This window comes from Orcinus orca, chromosome 6 (genome assembly GCF_937001465.1).
Source record: "Orcinus orca chromosome 6, mOrcOrc1.1, whole genome shotgun sequence".
Lineage (NCBI taxonomy): Eukaryota > Metazoa > Chordata > Mammalia > Artiodactyla > Delphinidae > Orcinus > Orcinus orca.
The window spans coordinates 7,340,836-7,359,086 of record NC_064564.1 but is presented as its reverse complement, the minus strand read 5'-3'; the positions used below and the strand labels follow the sequence as shown (position 1 = coordinate 7,359,086).

The window sequence follows — 18,251 nt, the reverse complement described above, 5'->3', positions numbered from 1 at the left end:
GAGGTTCTGTCTTCTTCGCCCCTCCAGCTGCTAGCTGCTGCTCAGCGTCCCGTGCAGCTGCTCCTGTGCGGGTCCTGGTCCTGAGAACTGTGTCAGTGGGGGCACGGCTGACGCGTGCTTAGTACTCCATCTTCCCAGGAGTCAGAACTCCTGTTATCCTTTAGACGTGTAAATACTAAGAAAAAAAGCGATTATTGTACTTATCCATGTAGTTACCGTTTCTGCTGTTCTTAATTTCTTTGTTTAAATTTATGTATCCATGGTATCACCTTCCTTCTTTTAACATTGCTTGCAATGCAGGGGATAGATTCTTTCAACTTTTGTATATTGAAGAGTATTTTTACTTAATTTTATACCTTATTTTTAAATTAATATAGATTTAATTATATTATTTTATAAGGTTTACATTTTTTCAAATTGAAAAATTGTATACCTTAACTTTTAAAAGATGTCTTCTCTGGATATAGAGTTCTAGGTTGGCAGTGTCATTTTTGAGTGCTTTAACGATGTTGCTCTGTCGTCCTTTTAATCGCGTTGTTCCCGACAAGAAATCAGATTTACCTTTGTTCCTCTCTCCATAACATGCTGTTGTTCTCTGACTGCTTTTAAGACTTGTGTCTATCACTGGTTTTGAGCAGTTTGACTGTGAAGTGCCTTACCACAGTTTTCTTCATGTTTCTTTTCCTTGGGGTTCACTGAGCATCTTGGGTCTGTGGTTTACCATTTTCATCAGATTGGAAACATCTTTTCCAATATTTCTTCAGGTATTTTCCTGTGCTGCCTCCCGGTCCTCTGGGGGCTGCAGCCTCACGTGTATCAAGTTGTCCCATAGTTCACTGATGTGCTTTTCATTGTTTAAGATTCTGTTGTTTCCTGTGCCTTTCGTTCTGGATAGTTTCAAATTCACTTACTTTTTTCTGCATTGCCTAATCTAGTATTAATCCCATCCAATGTATTTTTCATCTCAGATATTGTGGGTTTCATCTCTAGAAGTTCGATTTGGGTTTAAGTATCTGCCATGTCTGTACTAAACGTTTTGATCATACGGAATACAGTTATAAAAACTTTATTAGTGTGCTTGTGTGAGAATACTAATGTCTGTCTCCATTCTGAGTCCATTTTCATGGGTTAATTTTTCTCCTTATTGTGGGTCACATTCTTCTGCTTCTTTGCATGATTGGCAATTTTTGATTGGATGCCAGACATTGTGAATTTTACCTTGATGGGTGCCAGGTTTTTTTGTGTTTCTGTAATTATTCTGGAGCTTTGTTCTGGAATGCAGTTAAGTTAGTTGGGCTCAGTTTGATTCGTTTATGTCTGTTTTTAAGATTTGTTAGCTGAGATCAGGGCCACATTTAACTCGAGTGCAAATTCTTCCTAGCACAGAGGGAAAGCCCTCTGAGTGTCCAGTCACCACGAATTATGATATTTTCCAGTCTGGCTGCTGGGAACAAGCAGTGTTTCACGTCCTGTATTCCCTGTAGTCTCTCGGGTGGTTCTTTTCCTACCTGAGGTCGTTTCTTCACACATTGCTCCCTTCAGTGCTCTGCTGAATACTCAAGGCTACCTTCTGGAAGTCTCTGGACTTCTTTTTCTTCTGCCTTAGTCTCCCAAGGGTCAGTCCCAGCTCTGTCGCCAGAACTCAGGGAGTCTGCTGGGCTCTGCCTGGGTTCCCCCCCCATGAGCTGCAGCTGGAAACTCCCAAGGCAGCAGGAGGGGCCGTCATAGGAGTTGTCTTGTTTGTTTCTCTTCTCCCAGGATCCATGTTCTTACCTCTTCTTATCTTACTTCTCGTCCAGTGTCTTGAGACTGATGTGTTATATATTTTGTCCAGTTGTTTTGGTTATCCAGGCAATAGCATAACTCTGGTCACCCTGTTCTATCTTACTGGGAGTGGACGTACTTGAGACCAGTTTCTAGAGGCTGTTGCACTCATCTAGACAAAAACTGAAGACCTTAACTGAGAGATAATAAAAGCGGACATATGTAAGAGACTCTCGAGGACAGACTTGTAAGGGCTTCAAGGGAAACTCTTCTACAGATTTGTCAGGGCAAGAACTTTGATAAGCAGATGAGGAAGCATCAGAGTTAGGAAAACTGAGAGTGTGGTATAGATTTACAAGAAAAAGAGACAGCAGCAAGACAAGGGCTAGAATATCTGCACTGAGTTTGTCGGTAGAGGCATGGTGACCTTGATGAAAGCAGCGTTGCTACAGGGCTAGGGGCAGAAACAGAATCCAGGGATTAAGGAGCGCATGGCAGCTGAGGAAGGAGCCTCTTCCAGAAGCTAAGCTGTGAGGAGAAGAGAGATGAGGGTGGTGCCGGGTGGTGGAACCTTACGGAAAAGAGCCTTGAGGATAAAAGTGCATCCCCGCACCCATTTTAGTACCTGCCTGACCTCGGTCGCAGTGCACATTGGAACCCAGCGTCCCTTCCGGTGCCTGCGCCAGTGCCCCGTGGCCCCCCTGCCTCTCGCTCTGTCCCTTCTGCCTTTGTGAGGCTCCCTTCCCGCCGCTGGCGCCCAGCTGCTCTTTGTACTTCACAGCCCTCCTCCCCTCTCCTCTTTCCCAAGCCCTTTGCACGGCGGCCTCCGTTACTTCATTCGGACCCATTGCTGAAGCCCTCCTTGTAGCAGAGCTCTTCACAGTATTGTCTGTGTACAGCTGGGTGCTGGCTCCACACTTCCCCCACCCCCTTCACCCCTTTTCCCACCCACCCCCTTTAGATTGCTTTGGCACCTTTATCCAACACCGTGTGGCTGTAAGTTATGGGTTGGTTCTGGGTTCTTTACCCTTCTTAACTATCCTTTTAAAAATTGTTCCTTTTTGGTAATCATTTTCCCTGAACAAAACTGAAATCACCTGCTAATCTGCAAATATTTACTTTCATGGACTAGTACACAAAAATTTGTATTAACATGTATTTGGTCACCTTTGAAAGTTTATATGACTTACACTCTGTAATAATATCCTGTCTGTTACTGCTAGGTGCCTATATGCTTCATGTATTATTATCAAATGTTCTAAAGACTCAAACTTCAGTAGGTCCTTTTCTGGCTTTTGCTTTGCTAAATTTTAGTAAAAAGGTTTACCCCAAATTATTATTGTCAAAAAGAAAGTGTCAGTGGCCTACATACGATAAATAAGGTAAAACAAATTTTCTTAGAAATACTTTTCTCTACTTTTAATCCATATGCACATTTATTTTAGGATTTTTTTTTCTATTCTCTTCAGTGAAATTTATAGAAGCAAAATATTAATTTATATTTTATCTATTTATGTACTACCCCAAGTTATTCTTAATTATCTTAGGTTTAAAAAAATTTTTTTTCTCAAATAAAAACTTTACAGAAACATAATTTACGTTTTTTTCCATTTTTATATTCCCTAAAACTAGAGTTTAATTCATAAGTGTTTTAAAAGGCAACTTTAGATATATTTATTATTAGTAGTATTAGTTGCTTTTGTTTTTTTTTCCCTATCATTTATTATTCATTACCTGAAAGTCCTTTTTTTGGGTTTTGTTTTGTTTTTTTATGTTGGTGACTATTTATTATTTTTTTAATTTAATTTTTATTTTATATTGGAATATAGTTGATTTACAATGTTCTATTAGTTTCAGGTATACAGCAAAGTGAATCAGTTGTACATATGCTTATATCCACTTTTTTTAAGATTCTTTTCCTATATGGGTCTTTACAGAGTATTGAGTAGAGTTCCCTGTGCTGTACAGTAGGCCCTTGTTGCTTACCTATTTTATATATAGTAGTGTGTTTATGTTACTCCCAAACTACTAATATATCCCTCCCCCCCACCTTTCCCTTTTGGTAACCATAAGTTTGTTTTTGAAGTCTGTAAGTCTGTTTCTGTTTTGTAAATAAGTTCATTTGTACCATTGTTTTAGGTTCCACATGTAAGTGATATCATGTGATATTTGTCTTTCTCTGTCTGACTTCACTTAGTTCAATAATCTCTAGGTCCATTTTTAAGCACCATTGTTATATTCTCTATGTGATGTAACCTTTTTTTCCTGTGAAGCACTCAGTTGGATAGAAGATCTTAAATCTGCCTTAAGATATTTTTTTTTTATCTTTTTCTTCTAGAACGTACAGTGGGAGAGGTTATTAAATTAGATCCTGGTGGATCTCCAAGAAAAGTCTGGGGGAAGAGTCCTATAGATTCTGTTCTAAAGGTACTTGGAGAAGCTGAACTACAACTTCAGACAGAACTATTGGAAAATACAACTATTAGAAGTGGTAAGCAGAGAAACTAGTTGTTTTTCTACACTAGAAATAATATTAAAAATGGAATTGTATTTTTAAAGATGTGTCTATTTTAAATGAATTGTTTGTAATAGACTACCTTTTGTTATAATAATTTTCTAGTTAGCTGGAGAATGGTTGCATTTTCTGGTGAGTTGTCTCAAATGGTAGTCTTGAGTTTTGATCTGAAGTAACCTGGGTGGGATCTAAAAATAAAGGAAGAGGAAATGTATACGGGAGAGGGGGAGCCGGAAAAATAGAGCAGTCAGAATGCTGTTTGACGTGAAGAAAGATGGAGTAGCAGTGCGTTGAGATGAGTGGTGTATGTTTAATGGGGATTCAGGAGTCGAGTGGACTGAAGGACTAAAAGATATTGTCGTAGGTACGGCAGGCGTTATGCTAGGCCTGGGGGGATGAGTTGCTGTGAGGCAAGAGGAACACGCTTGTGGTCCATGAGTGTGGTGGGTCTCAGTGTTACAGCTACGCAGAGGAGAGTGCTCCTGTTATCAAACAAGTGTTTTAGGAGTTAACAGCTTATTCAAACCAAGAGGGAGTCGAAGGTGGAAGTTGTGTCAAGGCTTGAATGTGTGTGTATTTCACTTTTCTGTGGGTTTATGCTCACTCCCACCCTCACTTTCTTTTTATCTGCCTCTCCTTAAAGCTTGGAGTGAAACTTATATCCAAAACTGACAGAAGAATAACCTGGGAGGTGAAGCTACTCACATTGTGTAAAAAGGAATTAGTCAGATGCTGACAATTAGCTACGGAAACGAACCTACATACTTATTACAAAAGTAGCAAAAGTAGGTTGTTCTTTCCTTATTAAGAGTGAGCCTTCCAGCCACTAATCATTATAGCATTTCTTTAGTATTAAAGGGAAAAAAAACAATTTGAACAAAGTATATAAAATCATTTGTTTGAAAAAAGGGCAAGTACATGAGTGTGTATATTTGTAATCAGTTTGTTCACACTCGTGGGTCTGGAAGTTGTGCTGTTGATGCCAAATAACAATCACAACCAAAAATACAGTAGTAGTAACAAATTCCTACACCTCAGTCTGAGCCTGTTCTCAAATGCTCCAGGCGTTATTTAGAAAGAAGTACCTCCAGGCTAAAACATTTCAAAAATAATAAAAATTTCAGATTATTTGGTAGTCTAAAAGTCCTAAATATGTTCAGTCCCATTAGAACTATTACATTTAAATTCAGATTCCTCTTATGTAAAATTTTTATTGCTTAAAGAAATGTAATAATGGTCTATGGTAAGAGTTAGGCAGTGTGAAAGCAGGACTTTCCTTCTCCATATAAATAGTCCATCTACATAGAATTGGAACTGAATTTTTTTTTATGATTTGTCTTTTAAAAAAATCATATTTACCAACTATTGAATACTTATTACCTGTGCATACTATTATGTGTTTGGTGGTAAAGCTACAAAGCGTAAAAGATGGTTGTTGCTCTCAGAAGGCAGACACAAATCATAACAAATAAAGGGTAATATTTCATGAAAAGGGCAAGAATAGAAGTACCCACAAAATTAAGAGGTAGTGCAGAGATGTTTATGTAATTGACTTTATCTGTGAGAGTGGAAGGCTTCCAGGCGCTGTCATCTGCCGTCTTTAAAATTTTTCTTCTAACTACATTTACCTACAAGAATATGCTCTGTGCTGAGATTTTAAGACAGAGAAGTTGCACTTGTTAGCGTCACGGAGATCACATGTGGCAGAGTGTGTGTCAGAGGTGTCGCCTATGAGACGGTGTGGGCCCACAGCTGAGGAGGCTCTGGGTTATCAGTACTGTCCTGTGTCATTGATGGTGCTGGGCTTTTTGGGTCAGGGAAAGCCACAGAGAGAGCAGGTGCTTTTGAGCTGGGCCAAAGATACAAAAGAGCCCACTGGGTAGTTAGGGGAGAGGACAAAATTCTAGGCAATTTGCAAAGATGCAAAGGTTTTGTTAACGTGTGTGAGAGCCATCTTCGTGTCGTGGAAAGAAAATTCTGGTTTCATCACTTGCCAGCAACCATGGGGCAAATTCCTCTGACTTTGACTTCCAGGTGCTCTGTGTGTAGAGTGGAAACACTGCCATTCAGGACTGTTTTGTGGATTAAATGACAAACAGGATGGACTTGTGTTGTCTTTAGTCTTCCAATCCTTATGTCAATGTCTCTTTCGTCATTTTGATTGTTGAAGCTCTTTTGTGATAGATTCCTTGGGAGGAGCTCATGTGAACAATGCAGCCAAAGATTTTGCATGTTCATAAGTTTGTGTGAAGACTTTCTTCTTGAAGGTAGGTTTGGCTAAATGTAAATCCTTGACTTACATTTCCTTTCCTTGAATGTCTTTACTGGATAACAGTATAGTATTGTGACATAAGGCATAGCTGTCAGGAAGTCTGGTGACAATCTTACTTTCTTTTCCTTTTAAATGACTTGGTCTTTTTGTTTGGATACTCAAAGGATATCTTTTTCCTTAAAATCCAACTTCCTAAAATATATTTTGTTGTTGGTTTTTTGTTTTTGTTTTTTTAGTACGTGGTTGGTTGGTTTGTTTCTTTTCATAGACTTTTGTTTTAGAGTATTTTGGGGTTCACAGCAAAATTCAGCAGCAAGTACAGAGAGTTCCCGTATACCCCCTTCTTCCACATATGCAGAGCCTCCCTAACCATCACTCCCCACCAAGAGTGGTGCATGTGTTACACTTGATGAATCGACACCGACACATTATTATCACCCTAATCCATAGTGTACCTTAGGGGTTTAGTCTTGCTGTTGTACTTTCTGTGGAGTTTGACAAATATTTACTGACCTTTATCCGCCATTTCAGTATCATACAGAATAGTTTCCTGCCCTAAAAAATCCCTGTGTTCTACCTGACTATCCCTTCCTTCTCCCAACCTCCTAGCAACCATTGATCATTATACTGTCTCCATAGTTCTGCCTTTTCCAGAATGTCATATGGTTGGAATCACACAGTGTGTAGCCTTTTCAGACTGACTTCTGTCACTTAGCAGTATGCATTTAAGTTTTCTCCATGCCTTTTCCTGGCTTGACAGCTCATTTCTTTTTAGTGCTGAATAATATTCCATTGTATAGATATACCACAGTTTGTCAGTAAAGGTTATTTAATAGGTTGTTCACCTATTGAAGAATATCTTGGTTGTTTCCAGGTTTTGGCAGTTATGAATAAAACTGCTGTAAACATCTGTGTTCAGGTTTCTGTGTAGACATAAGATTCCAACTCATCCTGAGTATATGCCAGGGAGCCCAATTGTGATTGTATGGAGTAAGAGTATATTTAGTTGTGTAAGAAACCACCAAACTGTCTTCCAAAGTGGCTGTGCCCTTTTGCGTTCCCACCCATGTGGACTGAGAGTTCCTGTTGCTCCACATCGTTCAGCAGCATTTGTTGTTGTCACTGCTGTGGGTTTTAGCCACCATTGTAGGTGTACAGTGGTGTTACCTTGTTTTAATTTGCAGTTCCCTTATGGCATACGATGTGGAACATTTTTTCATAGGCTTCATTGCCTTTTGTATCTTCTTTGGTAAGGTGTCTGTTCAGATCTTTGGTGTATTTTTTAATTCGGTTTGTTTTTGTTTGGGTTTGATTTTTTAAATTCTTTTTGGTAACTAAGGTGATGGATTTTTTTTTAATATAAATTTATTTATGTACTTATTTATTTTTGGCTCTGTTGGGTCTTTGTTGCTGCACACAGGCTTTCTCTTGTTGTGGCGCGTGGGGGCTACCCTTCATCGTGGTGGGTGGGCTTCTCATTGCGGTGGCTTCTCTTGTTGCAGAGCTTGGGCTCTAGGCATGTGGGCTTCAGGCTCTAGAGCACAGGCTCAGCAGTTGTGGCACACAGGCTTAGTTGCTCCGTGGCATGTGGGATCCTCCTGGACCAGGGCTCAAACCTATGTCCCCTGCACTGGCAGGTGGATTCCCAACCACTGCACCACCAGGGAAGTCCTGGGTTGTTTTCTCATTTTTGTTCTGAGAGTTTTTTATGTATTTTGATTAACAGTCCTTTGTTTTTATTTCATTTGTAAATACATTCTCCCAGTCTGTGGCTTGTCTTCTCATTCTTCTGACAATGTCTTTCACGACAAAAGTTTTTTAAGATAAATGAAATTAGCTTATTAAATGTCTTTCATGGATTATGCCTTTGGTGTTGTATCTAAAAAGTCATTGCCAAACCCAAGGTCACCTGGATTTTCTCCTATGTTATCTTCTAGGAGTTTTATAGTTTTGAGTTTTACATTTAGGTCTGTAATCAATTGTGAGTTAATATTTGTGAAAAGTGTAAAGTTGTTTATTTGCCTGTGGATGTCCAGCTGTTTCAGCACCGTTTGTTGCTAAGAAGACTGTCCTTTCTCCTTTGAATTGCCTTTGCTCCTTTGTTAAATGTTAGTTGACTGTACTTCTGGGCTCTCTGCTTGTTCCATTGATTTGTTTGCTGTTCTTTCATTAGTATCACACTATCTTGATTACTGTAGCTTTTAGTAAGTCTTGAAGTTGGGAAGTGTTACTTCTCCAGCTTTGTTCTTCTCCTTCAATGCTGTGTTGACTAATCTGGATTTTTGCATCTTTATGTAAACTTCAGAATCAGTTTGTCAATATCCACATAATAACTTGCTGGGCTTTTAATTGGAATTGCATTGAATCCATGTATCAAGTCAGGAAGAACTGGCATCTTGACAGTATTGAGTCTTCCTATCCATGAACATGGAATATGTCTTCATTTGCTTAGTTATTCTTTGATCTTTTTCATTAGAGTTTTGTAGTTTTCTTCATCGTGGTATGTTTTTTAATATGTAGTTTCCAGTCTTTTTTAGGAAAGTATTCTTGAATTATAGTTTTTTGAGTTCTTTATTCTGTTCCTTAAGTCTACTTCAGGGACTTCTAGGTATATTTTGGATTTTTTTTTTTTTTTTTTTTTTTTTTTTTTTTTTGCGATACACGGGCCTCTCGCTGTTGTGGTCTCTCCCGTTGCAGAGCACAGGCTCCGGACGCGCAGGCTCAGCGGCCATGGCTCACGGGGCCCTGCCGCTCCGCGGCTCGTGGGATCTTCCCGGACCGGGGCACAAACTCGTGTCCCCTGCATCGGCAGGCGGACTCTCAACCACTGTGCCACCAGGGAAGCTCTTCTTGAATCCTTTTTGTCAATTATTTTCTTTAATTAAAAGTTTTTTCTCCTATTTACCTTACATATCTCTTAAGAAATTGTGTGTTTTGCTTATGTGATCTTGTGTTTTTTCTAGAATCTTTATTTTTCAGATTTTTTTCCTTCTTTTCTAATATTTCCTGAGCTCTATCAACTGCCTCATTTCAGATTCTTTTCTCACTGTAATTGTATTATATTGCAATTTATATTTTTTTGTTGTTCTCTTTTATCTTCTACCATGTTCCTAGTTTTTCTACTTGATTTTTGAGTAGTAGGTTATAATTTTAATTTGTCTCATGGATTTTTATTATCTCTGGCCCTCAGAGGACACTTGGCATTGTCTGGAGACTTTTTGGTTGTCACTGATAAGGTTACTACAGGTATCTAGAGGCCACACAGAGTGCATATTGTAACAGGTGTTCTCCCAGAACAAAGAATCATCTGACCCAATAGTGCCAAAGTTGGGAAACACATCTATGAGGACATTATTCTACTTCTTCTTCCTTTTTTTAAAAAAAATTAATTAATTAATTTGGTTGCACGGGCTCTTAGTTGCGGCAGGCCGGCTCCTTAGTTGTAGCTCCAGGGCTCCTTAGTTGCGGCATGCGAACTCTTAGTTGCGGCATGCATGTGGGATCTAGTTCCCTGACCAGGGATCGGACCCTGATCCCCTGCATTGGGAGCACAGAGTCTTATCCACCGTGCCACCAGAGAAGTCCTCCTATTCTACTTCTTATTCTGTTTTTTTTTCTGACAGTAACTTTGTATAGAATTTAACAGTGATCCTTTTATGTTACTTATTTTCATGTGAAATTAGATTTGCTAAAATTTTAGGAAGGAAGAGTGGGTAAAAGTAGCTTTTCTAACTTCATAACTTGAGCTTCCTCTTCTGTTATTTTTATGACATGTTTAAAACCATGGCCTCGTAGAGTCTGAGCTCTTCTATCTTTGCTCCTTTCCCCCTCTTTTCTCTGTCCTTTGTTTCTGTTATCCCTGCACAGATCAATTTGGATTTTCTTTCCAGCGATTTCTCCTCAATATGGAGCTTTGATCTCGAAGGGAGCTTCAGGTGGTTAGTTTTGAGAATTCTTAGGAGCAGACTGCCCCACACTTTTTGACTTCCCCTTTGGTCCTTCCTTTTAAATGAAAATTGGAATGTGTAAAAACATTTCCTGTTTTGGCTACTCTCCTTAACTTGGCCCATTGTGCTTGCCTGTGAATACTTGCTGGCTTTTGGGGGTTCTCCCGATCTGGGGTCTATCGGGTGCCCCATTGTTTCCCTCTGCTTTCATTTGCACAGACGCTATTGCCACCTGAGTCTGGAGCTGACTGTGATTTGTCCCTGTTCACATGTGTTTTGGGGGTTGTGAGGTCACCTAGATTTGCTTTAGATGTTATTTGTGGGTGTTTGGTTCTCTTGGTTTTGTCTGTTTTGTGGAGGGGTTCAGGGAAATAAAAAAAAAATAAAACAAAAAAAACTATGTTCTTTGCTATCTTGCCAGAATTTCTCTATTTGGCTTTAAAAATATATATATATTTATATTTTTTTTTTTTTACATCTTTATTGGAGTATAATTGCTTTACAATGGTGTGCTAGTTTCTGCTTTGTAACAAAGTGAATCAGTTATACATATACATATGTTCCCATATCTCTTTGGCTTTAAATATTTAAGCCATGGAGGATGTTCTCTAAAACTTTTTGTTGAATTTGACTATTCTTCCCTTCTTAACATGTAACACCTATACTCTCTACCCAAGAAAATAATTCATGAGGGAAGTTTGCCTATAATTTTCCTTTTTTGTAAAGTGCTTATAGTGGTTTGGAATTAAGGTTTTCCTGACTTATGAAACAAGGTGGGAAATGTCGACTGAAAAAAAAAAAAAACCCACAACTGAAAAGTTGAGAATTATGTTTTATTTGGTGAACCAAACTGAGGACTTAAACCCAGGACACAGCATCTCAGACAGCTCCGAGGGGCTGCTCCAAAGAGGTAATGGAGGAACTAGGATATATAGGGGGTTTTGCAACAAACACCAGGTAGTCAGAACTTCAAAAGATTGCTGTTAATTCGAGAAAACCAGACATCTCAAGTTAAGGAATTAATAAGCACTCTTCTATGTATGGGAGGATGCAAGAGTCTGGGCTCACTGAAATAATTATTTTTGATATTTTCCTTTAGATATGCACCTCAGCTGTGTGGGGCCAGAATCCTGTGTTTTCTCATGCTGAGTCCCCTCAGGGTGCACCATTGGGGAGGGGGGCGGAGGGGGATGGGGAGTGGCTGCAGCAGTGACTTTTTGATGGGGGGAGTATCCTGTTTCTATCCTGAGTCTCCTCAGGGCTCACCTTTGGGGCAGCTGTAATGTGATGGCTTACTTTGTTTATCGATACGGCAGGCAGCATTTATTATTGACAGAAACATTCCCATTTTGACTATATTCTGGAAAACTTTGTGAAAGATTAGTATTATTTTTTCCTTAAGTATTTGGAAGAATTCACCTGTGAAGCCATCTGGACTTGGTGTTTTCTCTGTGGGAAGATTTAAATCATAAACTTAATTTATGTTGTGATTTCTTTTGTGTCGGTGGACCATTTGCAAGTGTTTTGCATTTAATTTCGTAACATTTGGGGGTTTTTCTAGTCATCTTTCTGTTGTTGCTTTGTAGCCTGTGTTGTGGTTACAGAACATCATAGTGTACATGATTTCAGTCCTTTGAAATGTTTGGTACTTGCTTTCTTGCCCAACTTATGGTCTATTTTGTAAATGTTTCATATGCATTTGAAAGGAATATGTATTTCACAGTTACTGTATTTATGTATGTATTGGGTTGGCCAAAAATTGCCTTTGGTTTTTACATAAAAATGAAAGACACATTTTTCATTTTCACCAAGAGTTTTATTGAACAACCTATTCACCCTTTTGTTCCATTACCTTCTGCCGTTTTTCAGGCAACTTCATAATTCCATGTTCCCAAAACTTTTTATCTTTTTGAGCAAAGGACTGTTCCAGGTGCCTTTTACAGTTTTCCAGGGAATTGAAATTTTTTTCATTATGAGAATTCTGTAAAGACCGAAATAAATGTAAATCCGAAGGTGCAGTGCCTGGTGAATATGGTGGATGAATGAGAACTTCCCAACCAAGCTGTAACAGTTTTTGCCTGGTCATCAAAGAAACATGCGGTCTTGCATTATCCTGATGGAAGATTGTGCGTTTTCTGTTGATTAATTCTGGGCGCTTTTTGTTGAGTGCTGCTTTCAGTTGGTCTAATTGGGAGCAGTACTTGTTGGAATTATTCAGTTGGTTTTCTGGAAGGATCTCATAATAGAGGACTCCCTTCCAATCCCACCGTATACACAACATCACCTTCTTTGGATGAAGACCAGCCTTTGGTGTGGTTGGTGGTGGTTCATTTCACTTGCCCCACGATCTCTTCTGTTCCACATTATTGTACAGTATCCACTTGTCATTGCCCGTCACAATTTGTTTTAAAAACGGAACATTTTCATTACGTTTAAGTAGAGAATCACATGCGGAAGTATGGTCAAGAAGGCTTTTTTTAGCTTAACTTACATGGAACCCAAACATCAAAGCAGTTCACATAACCAAGCTGGTGCAAATGATTTTCAGTGCTTGATTTGGATATTTTGAGTATGTCTGCTATCTCCCACATGGTATAACGTTGATTGTTCTCAGTTAATGTCTGGATTTGATCGCTGTCAACTTCAACTGGGCTACCCGACCGTGGAGCATCGTCCAGCGAGAAATCTCCTGGACGAAACTTCTCAAACCACTTTTGACACATTCGATCAGTCACAGCACCTTCTCCATACACTGCACAAATCTTTTTTTGCATTTCAGTTGAGTTTTTACCTTTCTTGAAATAATAAAGCCTAACATGCCGAAAATGTTGCTTTTTTTCCTTCCATCTTCAATATTAAAATTGCTACACAAAAATTCACCAATTTGTTAAGTCTATTTTTATTTATTTATTTTTTTGCTTGAGTAATGCTTGTGGAGTTGAATTTTTTTAACATCTTTATTGGAGTATAATTGCTTTACAATGTTGTGTTAGTTTCTGCTGTATAACAAAGTAAATCAGCTATATGTATACATATATCCCCATATCCCCTCCCTCATGAGCCTCCCTCCCATCCTCCCTATCCCACCCCTGTAGGTGGACACAAAGCACTGAGCTGATCTCCCTGTGCTATGCAGCTGCTTCCCACTAGCTATCTATTTTACATTTGGTAGTGTATATATGTCCATGCCACTCTCTCACTTCATTCCAGCTTACCCTTCCCCCTCCCCGTGTCCTCAAGTCCACTCTCTACATCTGCGTCTTTATTCCTGTCCTGCCCCTAGGTTCTTTTTTTTTTTTTTTTTTTTTTTTAGATTCCATATATATGTGTTAGCATACGGTATTTGCTTTTCTCTTTCTGACTTACTTTACTCTGTATGACAGACTCTAGGTCCATCCACCTCACTACAAATAACTCAATTTTGTTTCTTTTCATGGCTGAGTAATATTCCATTGTATATATGTGCCACATCTTCTTTATCCATTCATCTGTCGATGTAGGTCCTTTTTATAAAATGCACGCTGATGTGATAGCTGTCACATGCAATCTAACAAAATTGTTTCGAATGAAGTTAAAGACAATTAAGTGCTAGTAGAGCCATCTTACGGGAAAAAAATGAATGAACCTTTTGGCCCACCCAATATATTCTGTGTTGTTTAATCATGATGTTTAAATTAAATCTCCTGGATTTTTAACTGATTATTTTTCTGCTTGTTGTATCAGGTACTGAGTGAAGAGCATTAATATCTCCATGTGTATGCGTGGATTTTTTCATTTTCTCCTTTTAAGTCTATCAATTTTTGATATTTATGCTTTGAAGCTAAGTTATTTAGTGCATAGCAACTTAAGTTGTTGCCTTAAAGTATTTAGATCATTGCATTGGTCAGTTTGTGCATCTTCCTGCTGCCCTGACCATTTATTGTTATGACATGTCCATTTTTATCTCTAGTGACATTACTTCCTTTAAAGGCTGCTTTAGGTCCTATTATAGAGCTACACCAGCAAGCATTCTTTTGGTTAATGTTTCCTTAGTATATCTTTTTCTGTAGCCTTTTCTTTCATTTTCTCTGACTTTTTATGTTTAAATGTGTCTCTTCTCTGAAATCTAGCCCCACAGTCTTTGTCTTTTTTTCAGAGAGTTTAATTTATTTACATATAATGTAATTACTGATTTGCTTTGACTTAGCCTGTGTATATATTTGTCCCTATATGTGACGCGCAGGCTCAGCGGCCATGGCTCACGGGCCCAACCGCTCCGCGGCATGTGGGATCCTCCCGGACTGGGGCACGAACTCGTGTCCCCTGCATCGGTAGGCGGACTCTCAACCACTGCGCCACCAGGGAAGCCCCCTATATGTTTTTTATTTGTCCCATCTGATCTTTGTTTCTTTCTTTTTTTTTTTTTTTTTTTGTGGTACGCGGGCCTCTCACTGTTGTGGCCTCTCCCGTTGCGGAGCCTCCCGTCACAGGCTCCGGACGCGCAGGCTCAGCGGCCATGGCTCACGGGCCCAGCCGCTCCGCGGCATGTGGGATCTTCCCGGACTGGAGCATGAACCCGTGTCCCCTGCATCGGCAGGCGGACTCTCAACCACTGCGCCACCAGGGAAACCCCTAACTTGCTTTAATGCTGAAATGTCTAAGTCCAGAATACTTGTCAAGTGAGTTTTAGTACTATCTCACTTTTAAATTTAATGAGAGCTGTGATTTTAAGTAAAGGCAAACATTTTTCTAACTGATCTGAAAAGCCTGAAAAACAATGTCTTTATAACAAAAATGCCTTTCCAGTTTGAATTGTGTGGCTATCATGTGCCTTAATCATTTATTAATTTCTAGTACATTACAGAACTTACCCAGTAATTACCTGCTGTAATAACGAACTTTGTTCTAAGTGCTGTTACAGACAAAATTCAAGTCACTTTGAGAATGTAGCATGATTTTTCATCTTTTTGTTGTTTCAGAGATTTCTCCTCAAGGGGAGGAGTGCAAACCCTTAATTACTGGAGAAGAAAAAATAAAATGTATTTCACCTGAAATGAATCCATCAGCTACTGTTGATTCTTCTGTTGAGACAGACAGTCCAAACTTTAGTGAGCCATCTCCACAGACGGCATTGAAACCAGAAGGAAATTTGGATGGTATGTTTTAATGGGGCAAAATGAGATTGATTTGATTTAATAAGACTTTAATGTCTTCTTTATAAACAGATCTTCAAAATATGTATATATGTTTGGGTGATTCATCTCAAATTAAGTTCACTCTTTTTTCTAGTAACTGGTCTTTTTTTTTTTTTATCGCCACATAGCAAATCACCCCAAAACCTAGTGTTAAAAGAACAGCCATTTTACTCTGTCTCCTGATTTTGTGTGTTGGGAATTGAGTCAGTGCCTGGCTCAGCCATGTGCTTTTCTAATCCATGTGCTCTTGTCTCTGTGATCATCTGGTCTCATGGGTCCGAGAGGGCTTAGCTGGTGTCCTGACAGGTACAGCTCAGAGGCTGGGCCCGGCTCGCCCCTTCCGCTTCATGCAGTCTCCAGGCCTTTCTATGCACTCTTTCCAGCAGGGTGGTCTGACGTCTCACAGGGCTCCCAGATCCCCAGGTGGAAGCCACTTGTACTTGTAGAAGCCGCTTGTTCTTGTAGAAGCTTTGTCATGGCAGCACCCCACCTTCAGATATGAAATTCTGTGTTACTTATCTAGTGCTACAAAGCAGATTGCTCCCCGAACTTAGTGACTTAAAAGAACTGTTTTGTTTTATCTCACACTTCTGTGCATAAGGAATTGGGAAGGTTCTCCTCCTCCTTGTGGCATCAGCTGGCATCGCTCAGTGGTGTTGAGCTGTCAGCTGCACCTCCTTGGAGGGTGGGAGATGGTGTCACTCCCACTTGTGGCGTCTCGGCAGCGCTTGGCTGGGCCTGTTCCACTGCGTCCCGCCCCTTAGCTTAGTGTCAGGGCCTTGCCATGTGGTCTTTGCAGGATCGTTAAAGTTCTTTCATTGTGGCTTAGGTTTCCAGATTCCAAGGTGGAAGCTGCCAGTTCTCTTCAAGGCTGGACGTGGAACTGGCTTACAGGACGCCAGCTGTACTCAGCTGGTCCAGGCGATCTCACTGCCGGGGCAAACTCAAGGAGAGGGGCAAAAGAGTCCCTTCTAGATGAGAGGAACGCTGGACACCTTGCTTCATGTGTGGTTGTCTTTAATTCACCATAGTAATTTAATAGTTACGTAAATAGTCTTATTCATTAGAATCATAGTTAACAGGTACCTTACGCCTTTTCTAAAAAAGAAACAAAGAAAAACCCTGTTAGGCATATAATAGAGGCTGTATAGCCTAGTGCAAGAGTTGGCAACTTCTTCTAAGAGAGTCACATAGTAAATATTTTCGACTTTATGGGCAGTACATTGACAAATCTAGTTTGTAGAATGAGTCATTTTGATAGGGCTTAAGGTGTTAGAGAACAAATACTCATTTAAAAAAAATTTTAAGGATCCCCCTCCCCCAATTGCTTACCTCGTATGCATGACCAAAAAATCATTTGAGTAAAAGATAAGAACTTTAAAGATTGGTACAATACCAATCATCTTTCTAAACTGGACAGCTGATTGGAAACTTTTAAAATACAGAAGGAAAGAGTATCTGGATTTTAGGAAAAAAAGCGGTGGTCATGGTGGCTGAAATAAGAACTGGAGAAGAAAAAGAAAAGTTAACAAATGAAGACAGAAACCATTTCTCATTACTATTTACTTCCAGGAACTATCACCCAGTTGAAAAATGAGCCACTGCCAGAAAACAGAGGTAGTACCCTGGTTGTTAATTGTCTGAGAGTCTAGGAAAATAGATTTAGTGCACTCCAATTATGTTCTCAATATCATTGTAAAAGTCCAGGTAATGGGGTGTTTGGTGTTTTTTTGTTTGTTTTGATGATTGAACTTTCCCATCAGTAACTAATCAATAATATTTTCTCCCCTTCCATATTTCTAACCACAGATAGTGGTGTTCTTTAAACTAGTTTTTATACCTTCAAGAAAGCAATTTACATATTACTGAAATTTTAATGAAGAGAAAATTTTTTATAATAATCAAAATACAGTGTACTGTATTTCTTTGGGGTATTTTTATTGCAGTGAAAATGCACAAGGAAAAGTCTGTTATTTCAGAAACAACTAGAGAGTCAACACAGTAAGATTAAAGATCTGTAGATAAAATATTAAATTTTTCATTGTAATTACTATTAATACTTTTGCCTAAAACTAGGTATGATAATTTATAGGAGGTTTATTCCATTTTCTCTAAATGGATTTTGCTTTGAGACCTCTTTCTTGTTATGTTTCGCCGTGCAGAGCCTGATGACTTGGAAGCAGAATTTCTACAGGAGCCAAGTAGAGCAGACGGGGACGGTGGCTTGCAATGCCCTGTACTCGACGTGTGGGTTAGTGAGATTAAAGAAGCAAAGGAGGCTGAGTACGTTACCTCTTTCTTACATTTCAAAACCTGGTCCCTTTTTGTAATACCTTTTAAAGAAATAGTGTAATAACCCAATATTATATTAAATCGTATTATAATACCTTATAAAAATAGTTTAATTTGGGAATAGATATTACATTCATGTGGTTCAGAAATCCGCAAGTGTATAAAGATAAACAGTGAAAAGTCTCTTTCCCACTTCTATCCCCATCCAGCAAATTCCCACTGTCTCCTCTTTCCAGACATGTTTAATAGTAATGAATATTAACATAAACAGAAGCAGAAGTGAATAT

The 18,251-nt window shown here is 39.2% G+C and overlaps 1 protein-coding gene across 15 annotated transcripts in view; it reads left to right on the top strand.

Moving 5' to 3' along the window:
- The window catches only part of NEK1 (NIMA related kinase 1), a 204,003-nt gene that overhangs the window by 150,269 nt on the left and 35,483 nt on the right, over positions 1-18,251 (top strand). For 11 of the 15 annotated variants that reach the window (XM_033403551.2, XM_033403557.2, XM_049711346.1 and 8 more), the window contains 3 exons: positions 4,103-4,255; positions 15,457-15,633; positions 17,835-17,955. In XM_033403551.2, the coding sequence (XP_033259442.1) occupies positions 4,103-4,255; positions 15,457-15,633; positions 17,835-17,955 (451 nt within the window). Of the gene's footprint in view, positions 1-4,102; positions 4,256-4,922; positions 4,967-6,463; positions 6,535-15,456; positions 15,634-17,834; positions 17,956-18,251 lie in introns of those variants that run through there. The other 4 variants (XM_033403561.2, XM_033403562.2, XM_033403564.2 and 1 more) reach the window with 3 other exon arrangements.